The following is a 20,340-nucleotide window of genomic DNA, read 5'->3' on the forward strand; positions in this document are numbered from 1 at the left end:
TTTCTTTATACTTTTATTCAAAAATCAAAAGCGTCTAAATAATTTTGTGATAAAACAAAAATCCTAATCTTAATTTTGTATATCATTTTTGTTATAGAAGTTTAATGAAGTTCCTATTTTCGTATTATTAATACTTAATTTTAGTATTTTTTTGACTGTGAAAGATACTTAAAGACTGAAGAACTGCTTTTTTTTCAATTAATGTTAATTTATCTATAACTAAGTTTTTCTTTTTCGTTGCTTAAATAATTTAGATCGATATTTGTGTTAGGAAATACTCTTGAAGAGTATAATCGCTTTGTTTGGTTACTAAAAATCAGTTTTTAGTAAAAAAATATAATATAGTTTTTCAATAAACACAACTATTATGGTTTCATTTAAATACCAAATGACACTTGTTAGAGCATTTTGAAAAAAAAAACACCAAAACCGTAATTATTTTTAATCCAAACCTCATAAGTCTTGCAATTTCTTGTTTTTTTCAAAAATTTTTAAAAACTTAATCATACCATTTGATAAAGGACAAAAAATGAAATGTTCTTTGTTCTACCACTTTAAGCTCTTTAGATAAAATCCAGATAAAAAATCATGTTTTCAGATTCAAAATTATTCAAATCGCTTTTCTGGAAAACCAAGAATTTTGAGTTACGAAATTTGCTTCTGAGGGGACGATATGTTCAAGACATTCCACGGTGTGATATAACCATGCAATTAAACCGCTCTCGCAGAATATCGTGTATTGAACTCTGTGGTACGTAGCGCTATCTTGTTTGAGCCATATATCTTCGGTATCCATATCATCCAATTCAGGCTCCAAGAAGTTGTTGATCATGACCTTTATCGATAGCCATTGACGATGATGGCCTGGTTAGTATCATTTTTGAAAAAGTACGGACCTATGACAATTCACAAAATACACACCAACAGTCAGTTTATTTTGATGCAATTATATCGTTCGAAATCCAGCAATTTTGATTTTTCACGTACCCAATCATCTGAAAATAAGCCTAATCGTTAAAGATAATTTTCTAACAAATATTGGGGTAAACTTCCAACTGCATTTTAATAATAAAGTTCTGTTATTTACACTTGTTATTCGACGTTGTTATCATTACGCCATGATGATTTGTCTTAAGTGACTGATTAAAAGAAGATACTTTGTCCGAAAATTAAAAAAATAATATGGCCGCCATAAGCTGTCAAAATCAACCCATTAGAAAATACTTTTTATTTCATACGAAAGCCAACACCGATTTTTATACTCATATCGAAAATTTCCCAAATTCTACGCGTTACGTTCTGTAGTTAATTTTGAATATATTTTTCAAATCAAAATATATCAGAACCACTCCTAATAGGGACAAATATGTTGAGGTTCTTATTAATGACGATTTTATAGCTTCAAATTTCTGCATCAATGATTTTTCTTTAAAAGCTTCAATCAACGAGCTTTTCATGAAAAACTTATATTTAGGGGAGACTTCTAAGAGACGCCTTAAATAGTTGAAAATTATGAAAATGGTCAATTAAAATAAGAGGAACAATAATACTCTCTTGCTTCTTAAGCATCAACATTTCAACAAATAAACATAAACAAATGTCTTTTGTTTTCAGCGGGAAAGGTTTTAAAGCTTGTTTCGATTCTAAAATGCGTTGAGCTTGGCGGACTGCGGGCGGGCGGTAACTCAAAACAAAAAGCATTTTATTCGGGTCTGCCGCCCTTTTTTATCTCTTTTCCTCAGTCAAAGTGAGTTAACTTAGTTTTCCTAAGTCCTGTGATGACTTCTATTTTTATCTATCGACAGCTTAACTTCACTGCTCAAACACTCCGTCGTCCTCAACACAATTGGCGTGGGGCTTGGGCTTGGGCGATGGATGGATGGATAGATGGACGGTTGGTTGGTTGGGTTGTTTGGTCGGTTGGATGGTTAGTTGTTTTTGGTTTGATTTGCTTTTAAGTTGGATTGTGCATGATGATGGTGCGGTCGGTGGCGGTAACGGTGATGGTGACTGGTGCGGGACTATTCAAACCTAACGAGAAGGAAGAAATTACTTTTTTTTACGGTCAGTTGACTGACAGTTAAATTGTCAATATTCCTGAATGAGACAGAGACTGGCATTTTGATTTTTTTATCGCCCTAAGAAAACCAACGATATTGGTAGCTGCTGAGCTGGAGCAATTGAAGTAACAGCAGGAATATCAAAGCAATATTATCTATCTTTGTGTGTAGTACACAGAAAGCACGAAACCCTGATGCTGAGTTTGGAAATTGTGAGGTTTTTAAAGAATAAAAAAGAAATCTGTTGACCAAACAGAAAATCAAATCACAACCCGTAATAAGGATAAGAGCATATTATATGTTTTTTTGTTTATTATATATTTTCTATCAGATTTAGAAAAATCAACCAAACAGCTGAATCAGAATCAGGATCAGAACCAACATAACATCCCTTCGGTCGGTATCGGCAACGGCATCGGCACCTTTGGCTCTGCAAGTGTCAGTCCTGATGGTGGTTATAAAATACAACCATTTTGGGGAAGATTTTTTGTTCGTCCTGTTTGTGAATTGTGAATATAAGGGTATTTGTGAGGTGCTTATGGGGGATGTCGGTCGATTGGATGATTATAGAGGAAGGGGGTTCATGCGTATGCAAATTTTTTGCTGAGCCAGGACGAAAATGGAAATTGATGTCGTTCGTCCTTGTTGTCGGTTTCCACTTCCAGCACACAAATTGAATTCCTGCGTGTTTGCGTGGGCTTGCTTTGCTATTGCTGATGGGTGTTTCTATATGCTCCAAGTGGTATTATATGCTCGATGACAATTTACGTGATGAGGCTATACCTCTGAGCCAAGCCGAGCAAAAACAGTAAACGGGGTATATCGTATATCCTCATGGCTTTAGCTTTGTCCTAATACACATTTACATATAGTTACACATAAAATTCCGAGGCATATAGGAGATTAAGTCTGTGTTTGCCTTTGTTATTTGGAATGTCAGCTGGGGACGTTATGGTAATATACAGAGCTTAACGATCATATAATGGAACGTAATACAACATGCGTTCCACAGGTGTTTTTTTGTGTTTGTTTGTTTCTGACTCGAATGGTCTTTACACAACTAGCAGTTGAAGGAATGGCGGCGGCGGTCGACTTAAAGAAGTGCCACAAGGATGTCTTGGATTTGGGGGAGTCGGAGTTGAAATTGATTATGACGTCGTTAAGATAAAGCAAATATGGGTCGTATAAAGATGATGGCATCTGTTATGGGTCTGGTTTATAGTCAATAAAATATTGGATTCTTGATATGAAGTTCGAGAAAGACGTTTATGATGTCGGTGTCGGTGGCATGGCGGTGGTGGCGCCAATGAAAAAATAAAAGACACATACCATCAGAGTTCATTATTATGGATATTTTTTGACGAAGGTATACACGAAGTCTTCTTCTCGTCATTTATTCATTTTGTTTTTCAGCTTGGATTTTTTGCTTTTATTTGCTTAAACTTTTTACTTGAAAAGTTGTTATAAGTTTATATGATGTTGAGTTGAGAGTTGAATCTTTGGATGGTTTCTCTTTTCGCTTTTACTACCTTTGGTGGTACTTTGCGCAAATAGATGTACATATAAATTTTTGTTGGATTTTCGTGAAGGTATCTATACACCCTCTTTATTTTTTATTGAAGTAGCAAGATAGCACTTTTGACACGTTTTATACGGCAAAACTTTCTTCATTGGATGGAAATTTTTGCATTTTTTTGTTAGATTTTATGACGAACAAAGTTCTACAACTGGTGGTTAAATATATTCCACTTCTGATTTTATATTTATTCATTTGTGTAATGGCGAATAAAAGGTTTGCAAAATGAAACGAGAGGAGGAATACAAAAATTAAACGTTTAGAAATAAATTTAAGATAAGAAAAAATTAAAATAATTCCGTGTGAAAAAGGAATGGCAGTGGATGAATAAAAAGTTTAAGCGTCTCCAATCGAAGTTAAATAGGCCTAACTTAAGTATTTTTTTAAGGAATCTATTTTTTTATAGCAGATTTTATCTGAAAAAAAAGAGATTGTGATTCAAATTAAAAATATAATTATTAAAGTTTTCCATAATTGTGCGGCTCTTGATTATTGGCTTAAACCACGAAACAAAAAAATTGTTGTTTTAGTTTGAGAAAATTTATTGTGAAATTGAATCGTGTTTTTAAATTATTTGTTGCTGATTTAAGACTTTCATTAAATTCGGTTGAGTGGTTCTGTTCGGTTCTTTTCTTCTTTTTCTTTTCAAACTAAGAAATTTTACTTTCGAAAAAAAGAGGCTGGCATGTGGCACTCACACTCAAATTTTCCCATTAAAAATTAGCAAATAATATTATTCATAAAAATCCAAATTTTAATTTAAAAAACTTTAAAAAGAATGAGGTCACTAGAATCTAAATAAAAGGATTTTATGGAGGTGTCTGTGTGTATACGTGTTTTCTTATGTTCGAACGTAATGGCCAGCAATAAAAGTTATGCCTAATGACTTATGGACTCATTAGGGATAACTTTATAGTGGTCCTCTCAAAAACCAGAGGAGATATCGATTTCAAATCAATCTTGTTTTACAGATATTAACATCAAAAGATGCAGAAAGACTTTTAAAGCAATTGAGTAAATGGTTTATTTTCCAAAAAATAGTGAAATATTCGGTTAACCTCAAATATTTCCCGAACCAATAATGGTAACAACTTTATAAACTGGAAAAAATATCTAAATAAGAAACATAAACTATAAATAGATGGTGGGATGCAATCCGCACTGATAACTTCCCATTCCACTTGTCGACTTGTTTTGCTTAAATAAAAAAAATAAATTAGGTGGCGAGAACTAGGGCCTAGTTAACCACAACTCTCAATCATTCCTATGTGCGAGTAATGTTGTCGGTGATGAAAGGGACGTAAAGTTTTAAGCCGAATTTGAATTCCTTATTTGAGAAAGCACTTTTCATGACAAGAATTAATTTTGACGAATTGTTCAATTACTGGCAACAGGCAGTGCCCCTGAAAAAAAAACTTTAGATGCCACAGGCTGTGATCGAGCCATATTGCTACGGGTACTACTTGTTCTGCTTAAAACTCTTACAAAATATTTATAACAAAATTTTGTGTGAGATAAATAATTTTCTTCCTTCTCCCAAACTTTAGCCGAAAACCAGAACTTATCAGTTTTTTGTTGTTTTTGTAGGTGTGTAGTGTAATTTTTAATGTTAAAAACTTACTAAAAATTATCAGCAATATTTTGAGTATGATGAAATAGCTCGATTTCAAAATCTATTTTAATTAAAGAGATATTTAGTCAAGAACCAATTTTTACCAATTTTAGTAACAGTTTGGATTTTTCTAAGAAAATTTAACACAGAACGATACCATTTTGAAATCAATTCCACCATATATTCACGAGGTATCGAACATTAATTTTTACCAATTTTGTGTACCTACTATTTTAAAATCCGAGCATAGGATTATTATAAAAACTTTACTGAGTGTCAAAAACAATATTTTCTATAAGATGACATTAGTTTAAGGCCAATATCTTAAATTTTTGAAAAGTTATTTGAGTCAAAAATCAATTTTTTCCAACAAACTGGCACTTCGATCATTCCTAAAATTTTGCTAGATTTCCAAATCGTTATTCTTCGTTGTATGAAGTTATTTTATTTCCTTTTTTGCTCATAAAATATTCGAGGTGACAGTTATTGTGTTTCAGTTTTTTTGATTTATAAAAGAAAACGATAATTTTATTTTTTTGGCATCACTTCACATCTGGTAATTTTTTAGAAAAATCTAATTGACATTGATACAAAAATACTGACTTCAAAACGGTCTCATTTCATATAAATATTGTTTATAATATTTGGTATCATTTAAAAACAGTGTTTAGGAAAAAAATTTAAATCGCACTAAAATGAGTATATTATTTTGATTTAACTTCTCGAATATATCTCCACAGAAAAATATGCAAAAGCTGCCTTTTTCAAAAAAATATTGAATAATACTTCAATAAACAGTCAAATAGAAGATGATAAAAACTATGAAAACCATTTTTTCAATAATATTTAGTTTGAAAAATTATATGCTTCAACATACAATAAATAGGCCCACAAAAATAGCAAAAAGTACACATTTTTCCCAAAAAATAGTCAGAATTTTTAAATACAGAATTAAGATGAACCAGAATCTTATAATACGGAATTTTGTCGTACAGAATTTTGACTATACAGAATTATGTGACACAAAATTTTGACATACAATATTTTCGATATCGTATTATGACCCATACAGTATTTCAATTCCAACTCTCCAAAACTACCATTTGAATATTTTTAATAGGTACCAATGTATACATGGTGACGTCATAAAGTGTATAATTAAATTTAATTGAAGCCAGTGGCATTTTTGAGTTGCAACCTATTTGGGACAAGCGAAATTGATAATTACGCATACGAATATATTACTATTCACACAAACCATGGATTCGCATTCTAGGGATTTAAAAACATCTAAAAATGTTCCGTTTCACAAATTGGACCGATTGTAAAATTACGATTAAAATCCAAGGGGAAGTTAATATCTTAAACACAGATTCATAAAATGATTTTAATCCCTTATTTAAGTCAGTGTAATATAAGTAGTTGTTTTATGAAAATAAACATGACTGCCAAAAGCACTTAATGATTTATAATGTTTTCCTTTCAATTTTCTTGTTCACCCTACTGTCAGTCATTTTCCACTGACAGAGGTATCTCTCTATTTAAAATATTAAATTCAAAAACTCACTCTTCATATTGATAAGACGATTTTCCAGCGCCGCTCATTCCATCGGGTTGTTGGGTGATTTTCAATGCTGACGCTCCCTTGTATATAGTCACGGGCGTTAATGTGATTAGTGTCGATGTCAACTCACTGTTTCCACCTCCAACCGTAGCCCATTGACTGCCGTCGAAAGTTGTTCCTGTCAGCACAGAGTCCTCCGATAAGGACACATCGTCATCTTCGTTATCATCGTCCAGATGATTGCCGCCACTGTTCGCCCTCCAATTACTACTTCTACCGCCACCGCCATCATCGATCCTTTCACTGGCAGAAGTACTCCTTCTGCTAGCTGCTGCCGCTGCTAGCACCGAAGCTGCTGTCATCGACGATGACGAGGAAGCAGACGAGGACGAGGATGACGGCACATCCCTTTGTTGCTGAGCCTTCAATATGAGCTCTTCGGTGATTTCAATATCATCCTGGAAAGGATAGCTTTCGTAATCGGTGAATATTCGTGCACCGAGCGCTTTCAGGATCACCGGACTTGACTTAATTAAATCTGGAATGCTGTCATGTTCGCATTGTGTCTCTCTTGGCGTTTCGAATGCTTGGACAAGAACAAATGACAGCAACAAGAGCAGCAGCCATTGCCATTGACTTTTTGGATGAACAATGGACATTTTGTGGGACAAAATTTCAAAGGATTCGAATTCTGAGAGAGAAAGTGACTAAGGTGCAGTTCAGTGAGCGAAGGGCAGGCGGTGTGTGTTCAAAACTCCTTGATGACAGTCAGCAGCCTTCAGACAGCAGGTAACACAGTATACTGGATACCTTGATTTTGAAGCAACTGCGATAGACCGTGAATTTGTCGATTTAACTAAAACGAAAACCAAAAAGGACGAAGACAGGCAACTGGAGCAGAGCCTTGAAGTCACGTTGTCGTCGATTGATGTCGATGTTCATGGATGGTTAGCATTTTTGTTTGTATTTTCCCTTTGATATAATAATAATGAATGCGTCAGTTCATGAGTTTTGATAGTCACTGATCTGGAAAGAGATAATTGAAATGAAAGATGTTTTTAAGTTAACTTGTTTTATTTACTAATTAAGAGAGAGAGATAGTTAAAAATGATATCAATAAATGAAGTGGCACTGACAGATGATGCTTACAGATACAATACTTCTATGGCTTGTTTCAAAACCATTTTTGATATTCGTTTTATATAGGGACACAAATCATTGATTCTACTCTGCAATTTTGATACTTTATGTTAAGTGCTAGTTTAGGTCGAAATGTTTAAACAAAAATAACAACACAGAATCATATTTATAGACAAGAAGAGTTAGAAAACCTATTTCCACATGAAATATCAATTTTCGAATTCCACGAAATGATAATTCTGCACAAATGTATATGTAAATATACTCGTATGTATTTCGCACAACTTTAACATGACAGGATTTACTCTTCATAATTACATGTATCTATGAATATTTTGTGAGGTGAAAGTAAAAGGGATCAACAGCATGCCAATTTAGGTTAACCCCTGAATCAGTGTTGAATATACATATTTACAAATGAATGCATTTCCCACATAACTGATGGTTAACCTGCTTCCATTCATTTTAGCTAAATGACTAAATCCCATAATAATTACTTATTCTATAAGGATTACACTATCTATACGTATGCATTTGTATAATAGGTGATGCGAGTACAACAACAACAATCAACCAAAACTAAAGCTTCACTGATGATAGTTCTTATGCTAGCTAGCGCAATGCATCGCCATTTTTAGTTTGTGTGTTGGAAAATGGAATTCACTTTGCATTTCTGAAAGTACATAGGTACTGTGAAAGAGGATATGAGAGACTTCTTGCAGAGTTAAATATCCTGATGCCACCTTGTCCTTGTCCTGCGAATGCAAGTACCTTCAAATATATGTACCTAAAGAGAAAATATAATACAAACATACATACAACTATATATCTGTGTATTATATTCGTGTCTTCTATTCAAAAAGAGCTATGCAGACTGAAAGCACGTTGTTGTCGTGCGTCGTCGTAGCTCTTGAGAAGCATTAGCAGTGAAGGCTCATGATTTTGAAAAAGGTTTTTTTTTAAACTTTAAGTAGAAAAATATAATTTTTAAAATTACCGCAACTAAATTTTGCTTCAAAGTTTAAAACTGTTTATATGTCTCAAGCTTGCTATTGTATTTCTCAATATTGTCCTTGCTTTATATACAATAATTAAGAGTGTTATTAATTTTTGGCAAGCCCTTGCCATTTTTGCCATTTTCCTACATATCATTTATTCCACTCTGACCAAATTCATATTCGCTTAAATAATTCAGTTTTGGGCTAAAGAAATCTGAACATAGACATCAGTAAAAATCATCATAATACCAACGCAATTTAAAAAAAATCTGCTAGAACTCATCCACGTTGACGAAACATTTTGAAACAATTTGAATTACCAGCGTTAGATTCTTCTTGGGATGAGTTGTTGGTTCCGGAATGAGGTGTCCTTGATGTATGGTATGCGTATACACCTCCCTCCTTTCCTGATTTAGCTCATCCGAAAACCTTTCATAACATAAGAAAAACTTATCCCAACAAATATTGGGAAACTAACATATCATTTATGGTTTGTGCAGTCAATAAGGTCATGCAAATACACAAACCATTTCTTTCGAAATATTAATTTCCCATTATTTCACATTTTTATTATAATGCAAAGGTAAGTTTTTTTTTAAAACTAAGGCATAAATTAAATAAAAAAATACAATTCGCATAGTCTACAAAAAAAAATATTTTTCAGTTTTTCTAGACTTTTCTTGGTCTCGTAAAAATCTAAAAATTTTAGACTCGTTTCGAGTCTTATCCTCTTTTTTTCCCGTTTGTTGTTTCATTGCTAGCCTCGTCTCATCCTTTCTATTTTTAAATGTGAACTCCTTCAATGAGGCAAGTCGGAATTTGTAGACGTTTGACAGTTTATGGATTGACAAATATGCAGTAAAAATTATACTAAACTATTTCAAATGCTATCGCAATCTTACAAATCGAAAATATTTGCAACTGGTTTGTTTGGACTTTTTTTCCCGAAACGACCGAACGAAAAATTTCAGTCTCCTGTCAGAAACATCAATTTTTCTTAAAACTTCACAACATTTGTTGATTGATTCTGATTCTGATCAAATGATAATTTTATTTTCGTATCCAAATTTTCTTAGTCGGAAACATTAAAAGCCAAATATATTCTTGACTTTCGGAATTATTCTGTTCTTAAAAATTCTTAGTGTATGTATTCAAAATTTTAAATGACTTGAGTTCAAATTTTAGACCATGTTTTTAAAAAAATTTCAAATACCAAACACTCAACTTTTTTGTTTCGGTTTTCAAAGACAACCCTTCACTCCATCAGGACACCACTGGTTATAACCAAGTACCTTATAGCTACATGAAAGACTATTAACTTAAAATGGTAGCAACTTCAATCATTTGGATGATTTTAATGACGAGCGAACCTTATAAGTTGGAGATGCTGATGTTTAATATGAGATTGTTGAATTGAAGTTTCCTTCAAACTAGTGCACGTGTGATGAGCTACATTTTCATATTATACGTCGACATTCAGATACATATACATATGCACTTGCGTCTATACACAAACAAATGCTCATTTTGAGTTTCCTTTTGAAATTTTAATGCTTTTAGCGTTCGTGTATGTGGGAGCAAGCTTTCGTAGAGCTACTTGTATAGTCCCACTTCTGATGGTAAATTATTATAAATTGCTTTCAACGGTCTTATTATTATCAATGTGGCGTATACGAATGGAAACTGCAACTTAACAGATCCTCAGAGGTATACTTTTATTTAAAAAAAAAAGTAATTTGTGGGACGAGTTCCTTTGGGAGTTAATTAACTGTTGCTCTTTTTTAATAATAAGTGGTTGTGGCATCATATACACGAGAAGTGAAACATTTTACTTTTAGTTTCAAGGACTTACTTACTGGCATAAGTTTTATGGGTAAAGGCTTTGAAATTACTACATAAACTTGAAGTGGAAGTTGTCCTTATCATAAGATTTACATATAAAATCCTATAACCACGCACTAAGTTCTTCTCTAAGTTTGAAATTATTTATTCAAGAGCTTTGCATTTAATCGCATAAATAACGAAACGAAGAATACTTGAATCCTTGATACAAAATTGTACTGAAAATGATTTATCAGTGTAAAGTGTATACATAGTTGAGATATATTATAACCAATAACCCATAATACTCCTTGGAAAATAAAACGATGTATATCCAAGTCATAATCATAAGAATGTAATACCTACTCGTGCATATGTACATATATATGTGTGTTTTGTTTACTTTTTATTACACTACAGTTTACACTGCCATACAATTTTCAAAACAAAATATCCAGGTTTCCGCCATAATGAAGATTAATTTTTGAGGTTTTGACAAAAACCTAGACAGATCCTCATAATGTGCTCTACAATAACCCAGACCTTGAACGAGGCTCGTTAATACGTTACTTTTTAATTTAAAGAGAGTAATTTCATTTTTCAAAATTAAACATTCATTTGAGTTCTCAACTCTTAATCCAACGTTCCTCCAATGTGTGTACCTCTTCCGAAAATATCATTGGTCGAGGTCATCAAAATAGTCATTGGTTTGTGAGATTATTTCGGTTTTGAAGTCAAATCACTTTTCGCCAAGCTAGATCTTCAAGTTAAGGATCAAGAAATAGTCACTCAGGGCTAAATCTGCAAAAACTAGTCCATTAAGGTTTAACGTTCATGAGAACTTTTAGAGGAAGGGAAATTAATTTTGTCAACACAGTATTGTGGTTGGTGTATTAGCAATTCATCAGAAAATACCAACAAATTATGGAATTTAAGGGAATCAAAGGACATATCTAGCAGCAGGGTAGCAACATTGGATACACTGTCATATCTTTGTTGGCCGAAAACATAGCGAACAATAATTTCAAAAGCAACATTAAGTTTACGTTTACTATCAAACCTACAATTGCAATTTAATTCACAACCATATATTAAAATTAGTATTAACAAAGTCTTGACAAAGCAACATGCATGTGTTTATTGGTGTAAAGTACTTGGTCACCTATAAAGCACGTAGGACACCAAACATTTTGCCTATAATTGCATTGATATGGTTGTCAAATTTTAGAGAGCGGTTTAAGTTAAAGCCGAGATTTTTAGCAGTTTCTACAAATTCAATGGATACATTACTTAATAAAATTGAGTTTTAGGGTTCAAGACCATTTAAGTTAGACCAGTTTGAAATTTTGTCAAGGTCTTCATTGATATTAGAAGCACAATGCTAACTGAGTATAAGATGACAACTGAAGTAAAGTTGAAAGTCGTCGGCATACAGATGACAAAAACAGTTTTTGATCAAATTTGGAAGCTCATTGACATAGATACAGAATAGTAGACGACCCAATACCGACCCTTGAGGAACACCCGACGAAGTAGGGTGACTGGACAAACAGTCACCAATTTGAACTGGTTGTTTCCTATTAGTCAAATAAGCATATACAAGCTTAGCGAAACTTGTAGAAAAATTAAATTGCTGCATAAGTTATAGGAGAGAAATTAAAAAATTCAAACCGCCCTAAAATAAAAACCCTTATAATACTTTATTCAAAGTACATTCTTTATGTACATACGTCGTACATTAACATTCTAAAAATTTAATTGAATCTTTGAATTTAAGTCAAAAAGCAGCTAACAATACTCAACTCGTAGCAAGCAACAACACAAAAAATCCTTAATAAATCCAAACATTCAATGCAAAAAAAAGTAATAGATAAACTGAGCCAAGCTAAAAAAATAATAAACTCCATTTCACTTAAAATTCCAAAAAAAAGCCTTCATTCCGTTTATAGAAAGGATGTTTTTTCTTCCATCGCATCGTATCAATAGGATTTCTTTCGCCAATCTAAACACATCCACCACGTAACATCTGTCGGTCTTTTTTATGTTCGAAACTTTCTGTCAGAAAAAGAAGTTAAAAGAAAAACACAGAAAAAGCAAAAATTGAAAACCTATTTCACACTTTATTGATCGTATTGGAAATTTATTCGGCCCAACGCCTTATTTTTCTCCCTTTCTGCTCCAAATCCGCAGTAGAATATCAAAAACCACCACAAGGAACAAAAATAATGAATTCAAAAAAAAAAATTGCCCTCCCCATCGCCAGGAAGGCACAAATTTATGAATGAATTCCTTGAAAAAGTTTGAAATGAAAACAAAAAAACGAGAAAAAACTTTTCAAAGTCATCATTGAGGGAAGTCCATACGATATCCTTTTTGTATTCAATTTTTGACTTTGAAATCATATACCTACTTTCTACCTAAACACCACATTCACACCTGAATGGAAAAAAAAGTTAGCAAGGATGTGGTTGGGCGGAGGCCCACCCCCAGTGTCAGAATACAAATAAAAAATTACCCAAAAAGGTGGAAAGAATTCTTTTGTGTTGGGATGATGAGGTTTGTTCTTTTTTTACCTACTCGTACATGGGTACCTGTTTTGTTCTCATTTGGTTGAAGGAACAAAATAAAACGCATGACTGGATCGCTCGAACTAGCTTTAATGGTTCAATGCTAAAGTTTTAGCTTGGTTTTGCTGAAAATGTTGGAAAAATTAACTACAATGAGAATAACACATTACTTAGAATTTTATTTTTTAAAGTTAAACTTTGAAGCAATTTTGTTTTAATCAATTCTGAGTTAATTTAGGATCTTTTAGTTCTAACAGTGGTAAGTAAGAATTAAAATGTCTTTTGAAAGCCAATAACATACAAATTTCAAGTAAGATATTTCTACTGTGCATGTTTAAGGTTGTAATCAAACCGAATCAATAAAAACGTTGTCGAAAAAAGGTTTTAAAGAAGGTGATGCGCTGTCATGCCGTTTCTTTAACATCATCTTTAAGAGAATGGTGCAGAGCTCCCACGTCAAAACTAGAGGCATTTTCGTTCAAAAGTTTGTCCAATAACTGGCATATGCTGAAGACATTGACATGTTCGGAAGAACTCAGCGTGGTGTCAATGGCAAAAATGGGGACCTACAACACTGAACTCGAAACTGGAGACATCTAGCTAAGGGTAGAGTTAGATGGAGTCGTTTGTTGGGTGAGGCCATAGTTCACAAATTACTATAGCATCATCTTAAGTAAGTATAGTAAGTACTCGTAAACTGAGCACCAAAGAATGCTATGGAAAGCTACAACGTATAGTAATTTCGAATGGAGTAAAACAAAGATTTTTTTTTAAATTGACTTGAAATTTGAAAGATTAAAACATGAAACGTCAAATTACACGAATACATCTAATGTTAGGACAATTTTTTTTGCAACAGGTGGTTTATAAGGGAAAATTTATTCAGAACGTAAGCATTGTTTTTAAATTTTACAGGGTTATCCATTTTGGGGTTTCAAAAGTAAACGTAAATAAAACACATATGATTTTTCTTTTTTTACGTTTCTTTTTCATTATAAAGTTTAAACGTTGAAATTATGTGTGAAATACTGCAAAATTTAAATGACCAATACGCGAATTGTTGCGAGCATCGATTCTTTTGAAGCATTTTTCGACTACTTTTGACACAAATTAGACTGTTGCTTAGCCATAACTTGACGAATGTTGGTTTTTAAGTGTAAGTAAGAATTAAAGGTTTATCTGCATTGTCACAAGCTTTTTCATAGCCGCACAAAAAAAAAGTCCAGCGGTTTCAAATCGCATGATCTTGGTGACCAGTTGATATCGCAATGACGAGAAATTACGCGGCCAGGAATTGTCTCTTCGGTTCCTACGCTCGTTATCAATGACACTCTTTTTGTTAGCTCCTTAAAGAAAGCTAATCTCTTTGTTAGGCAGTCTACCGCCAGTTCTACGCTGCCAGTGAGTGTTATGACTTCGCCTGTACTTGAGCGAGTAAGTGATTCTATGGGACCAATCTTTTTTCGCACCCGTACTGTTCGTTCTTTAAGCGTCCTACGCGAATGTGGAATGCCTTACCACACTCTGTTTTTCCTAGTCATTGCAATATTCAGTAATTCAAAACCAATGTGCACCGACTTCTAGTTTTAATCACTCTCTCCGCTTCTTAGTGCTGACACTCTGCATCTGCATAATAAGGGTAGTAAAATTCCCTTGAGTGTGTGCTTATTATTAAAAAAAGTGCAATAAAGCCATATTCGCTAGATTTGTGTTGCATGTGGCATGTGGCACTGTCTTGTTGAAAAAACATATTCTCAAAGTCGAATTCTTCAATAGCAGGCAAAAAAAGTCGGTTATCATATGACTATATAACGCTCCAAATTGACGGTGACAGTCGTTCCACCGTCGGTTTCGAAGAAATCAGGTCCAATCACACCTCCGGACCAATGAGGTCACCAAACAATGACTTTTTGTGGATGTAATGGCCTATCTTTAATAACTTAAGGATTCTCAGAACCCCAAGTATGACAATTTTGTTTATTAACATACCCATCGAATGAGAAATGCTTCGTCGCTGAAGAAAAATCACCGTCCAACGCTTGTTGTTCAAGCACCCATTCGACTTATCAACGACGCGACGTTGTGAATGGTCAGATGGCTTCAATTGTTATGTGAGCTGGATTTTATATGAATGCAAGTGAAGAGGCAAATGCAAAATACGCCTTAGTATGGCGCAAGACAGTCCTAATTCCTCAGAACGAAGGAATAATTCTTTCACTCACAGCAGATTATGCACAGGCCTTACAATATTCGAAACAAATCCACTGTCGTCAATTTTTTTCATAATTTTGCCAGTTGCACTCTCCTTAAGCACAGTGTGTGCCTGTGGAAGAATTTTTGTAGAAGGTTTTAACAATTTGTATGGAGTATGCGAAAGTTAAACGATCCATTTTTAAAAATGTCAGACTTTTAACTAAAAAATATTGATTTAAAAAATTAGTATGTCGAATTCCAGCCCAATACTTTTGAAACTGCTAAATGGATGACCCGCTATTTATATTTTTACCGTTCAAACTAAATTTTGAACATCCTATAAAAATGGTATATCCTTTTTTACCACAGCAGAAGATTATGTTTGTTGGTTTCAGGACATTTTTCTATTGATTTACACTAAGAACGAATACAAAAATCTTCAAATAAATCCCGATACAATTTGCGCTATTTTATTTTTGGTTGACTTTTTATTTTTGTACTTCCTCACATATAATATATTTATTTACCTATCTACATTCATATTTTTCATTAATCATGATAAATTTGACACTTTGTCACATTACTTTGCTGCATGTTCAAAAATGTACATCATCATCAGCTTTGTACATAGCATCATTCAAGAACTCTTTGTTCTGAAGTTTTTCATTATTAAAATGTAACATTTTTTTCTTCTTTTTCAATCTCTGTATATGTAGTCCTTCTGTTTTTGATAAGTATATGAATAGAACAATGAATAAATGAACAACAATAACGAAAATTATTACGTACTTACATACATAAAACTACAATAAAAAGCAATCAATAAAGTCACGTTTCAAAATTAAACGACAAAACCAACTAACGTCTAATTAGAAAAAAAAATCTGTCAGTTTGCGTAAGTTACGTCACGTTACATAATTTTCACTGTTTTTATTATATGCTTTTGTAAAACTATGTCACGCATTTCATAAACGAGTACAAGCATTTCATCAAAATTCTTTCATAATTAAACAGAAACAAAAAATATCTCAATTAAAAATATATGAACTTAAAATAAATGCACATATTTATTACAAAAGCCAATTTAATAACAAACCATTTTATTACTTAATTTAAATCTATTTACAGAAGCCAACTGTATTATCAAACTAACCAAAAAAAAGAAAAACTTTAAATTGCCTTCATTTAGTTGCTGAATTCTGTTTTCTAAATTAGTAAATTATTTTTATATACATACATACATATGAACTCGTATGAAAATATAAAAATGTACGAGTGTATTCATTTCGAACGAAAATAATTAAATTTTGCAAAACTGTGGTTCAAAAAGGTAAATACGAGAAAAAATAACAACACAACATTTTTAATCAGAATAAAATCTAAACACCTCTTGAAAAATGTCAACTTCACAACCACGATCTCATTATCCATTCAAGTCTAATTTAATGCTCCATTTGACAAATCCACTTTGTTGCTTATACATTTTCAAATAACAAAAACTACATCTATATGAACTACTCGTACATTCCTGCATTCATTTCCCTTTCTATACAAAAGCTAATGTACCTCATATGAGATATAGTGGCGGACTTGAGAATAAAGGCTACAAACGCGGGGCGTTTACCTGCCATGCATGTGCACTGCTTCTTGTCAAAAAATGTAAAAGATTATTTTTGTATTATAATTCTATCCAAGGCATTGCAATTTGAGTACAGTTTCTGTCTAAACTTACACTTTTTTATTGAATAATTAAGTTAATTAGCAACTTTTAAGTTTTTTACTATTATATTAGTTGGTTTTCGAAAAATATTGCCACGGAAACGCCATCAGTTAAATTTCAATAGAGAAGATTAGTTTACTAAAACCGAGTAAGTTTGTTAATAACGAAAGTAGGTTATCTAACTTTAACACAGTCGGTTGGTTAAATACAGCTAATTAAATAAATAAATTAGATGGCATAACAGTCCGTTAAGGACTAGTTTCTAGTGAGTTACAACTCTCAACCATTCCTGTGTGCGAGTTATGTTGTTTGGAATGGAGGGGACCTACAGTTTTATGCCGAATCCAAACGGCTAATTTGAGAAAGCACTGAAAGCAAGAATGACTCTTAGAGAATTTGTCAATTCCTCGCAAGTGGCAATACCAGTGAAAAAACTTTAGATGACACAATCAGGAATTGAAGCCAAGACCTCTGGCATGACAGTCTAACGCACTAACCATCATACCACGGGTACTGCAAATACAGGTAAGTAGGTTGGTTTAATTCAACTAAGTTGATCAGCTGAATTCAAACAAATCGTTTGCTAATTCATCTAAAAAAGTTTAGAAATTAACCGAGCTAATTGATTTATTTTAACAAGATAGTTGGCTGAAATCTGCTTTTTGTAGGTTTTACTTGTTTGTATTCATGCTAATACTACATCCAAATATACAAAATGTTTCAAGAACTCTGAAATGAGATTCAAAAAATTGTCAATTTACTGTCTCTCAATATTTAGAAAGTATTGAAAACTATGCAAAACATGTATTTCTGGGGTCAAATATATGCCGAGAGCGGATTTTTCAGATAAGCTTATCTCTATTATAAATTAACTTATGATAAGTCTATATGTCACTTCTAACACGGAGGTATGTTGTCAGATGAGTTTGAAGTCCAGATTATTGTCAGGTGGTGTTGAGTTATGAGCTCCGGGTGGCCTTACCAGGGAACGGAGAAATAAAAGGAACTCTGACAACATATCTAAAATGTCTAGATTACCCAGACGGCTATATGGTTGCTTTCTCATAGGATAATGGATCTCCATCAAATGACAACAAGTGTGGAGAGAGAAGCAGGAATTGTGGGGCTGACAATTAACACGGACAAATTATTTATTGATGTTTGGCTTCGGAACCACCTAACAGATTTTCTGATCCAATCGTATATCCAATTAAAACCGGGTCAGGAATTCATTGACTTTACTATACAAGTGGCAGAGGATTTGACACACGCTTTAAAAAGATAAGGACTGCATGCAGGACAAACCATTCAGTTAAAAACCACTCACTGCACATACTTCCCAATCAAAAGTAGACACCTTTCGACCGACTTTGCTTGCATTTGCTGATGTTGTAAGGCCTTTACTTTATCGTTAAGCAAGCTGATGCAAGTGTTGCTTCTCGGCATCCATCGTCAATTGAAAATCATGACTCTTAAGATATGTAGTTCGAACAAAGTGACTCAACAAGCCACACAACACGATCGATTATTTCCTTATTGCTTTAGAACTTTCATGATTGCTAGGATTCACGGTTTGGTGACGGCATTTTGCTACCCAAAATATGCGATTTGACACTGTTAGATTTTGTCTTTGCCTTCCCGAGACAGCCTTTGAGTGATTTTGTTTTTTCGTATTTCATGATATTTCGAAACTTTAATCAAGTTTAATTTTCATCAAATAGTTACACATTTTGTAATTAATGACCCTGTTCAATACTGTTGCACTGTTTTTTGTAATTTCTTAAAGATTTCCCGACTTGAAACTTAATTTCGAATACTGACAAATTCCTCTAAAATAAAATAAAATGTTCTACGTTTTTATTTTCCTTTGAAAGGTTCTCCGTTGAGAAGGCCACTTAAAGACTTAATCCGAACCTGCGTTTTCTAACTATAGAAGCTAAACTCAATTAGTAAAGTTCAAACTGAAAAAAGGATGAAAATGTTACATTTAATTTCGAATGTGTAACTTGTTTTTTTTTTCATTCTTTTTAATTTACAATTTCGTTAGCATATTAAATTTGTCAGAACAAACTGATCCCCTGAATGTGGTTTTTCTGAATTTGTCCCTTTTTCCAAATGTGGAGTTGGAACTTTGTACACATGTGAGGTTACTTTTAAGGTTTTTTCCATTTATAAATGAGATGAAAAGCCAAAGGAGCGACACACAGTTGTAACTATGAATTTTTCTGCTGTCACTTTATCCGTCATCGTTGTAATGCTCTGGAGAAAAGGGATATTTGTACTGTTTTGGGTGATGCATTTTCGTATGAATATGTTGTTTTTTGTTGTTGTTGTCAGAAAGAAATATGTATAAACAACTTTGAGTCAGCAAAGTAAAAGAAAAGTAAACCGAGTCAACCTCAAAAATACAAAAACACTAACCAACCGCTATTGCTATCACCACTAGCCATCGTCATCAACTTGAACCACCCGTTAACGAGCAAAAGCTTTACATTTAATTACTCCCCAAGAGAAGAGGTTAAAATGAAAGAAGATGAATTTACTCCATTTACCATTTTGTATACCAAACTAACCTGGAAGCCAGGGTCTTACTTTTATACCATCATCTAGCAGCCATTATACCGGATGTACAGTGTACAAAGCTGGTGAATGTGAAAACTGAAAAAGGACAGCAAATTAAGATTGCATTTTAATGAAATAGAAGATAAGGGCACGATTGCATTGAGATTGACTGACATGTTACGAACGATGGAAAAATGGAGAGATGGACAGTCGCGTCAGTTGGTTTAGGTTTTATAAGTTTTTTTTCAAGAGATAGATAGATGGACTTTCAATCATGGTGTAGTTTGAAGTCCTAGGAATAAAACTAGTTATGTATGCCTTTGTGAAGGAGTAGAGAGTGAAAGGTTTGCTCCGTTTTCTTTTCTTGTGTTTCTTTCCGGTGAGATGACAGTTTTTCACAGTTGAGAGAAGTTTAATTAAGAGCAGGAAGGACAGAATTGAAAGTGTTTTTAACGAAGTACACTTAAAGAAATAGATTTGTTGTTGAAGGATTAAAACATTTGTGAAACCGTCAAGCTTATTTCATC

General features: G+C 33.2%; 1 protein-coding gene across 2 annotated transcripts in view; it reads right to left on the reverse strand.

The window, feature by feature from the left end:
- Positions 1-20,340, reverse strand: part of LOC129941415 (serine-rich adhesin for platelets) — a 184,068-nt gene that overhangs the window by 63,205 nt on the left and 100,523 nt on the right. For both annotated transcript variants that reach the window (XM_056050037.1, XM_056050036.1), the window contains exon 2: positions 6,816-7,838. In XM_056050037.1, coding sequence (XP_055906012.1) covers positions 6,816-7,471 — 656 coding nt within the window. In that variant the 5' untranslated portion in view covers positions 7,472-7,838. The remainder of the gene's footprint in view (positions 1-6,815; positions 7,839-20,340) is intronic.

Source organism: Eupeodes corollae, chromosome 1 (assembly GCF_945859685.1).
Source record: "Eupeodes corollae chromosome 1, idEupCoro1.1, whole genome shotgun sequence".
NCBI classification, from domain to species: domain Eukaryota; kingdom Metazoa; phylum Arthropoda; class Insecta; order Diptera; family Syrphidae; genus Eupeodes; species Eupeodes corollae.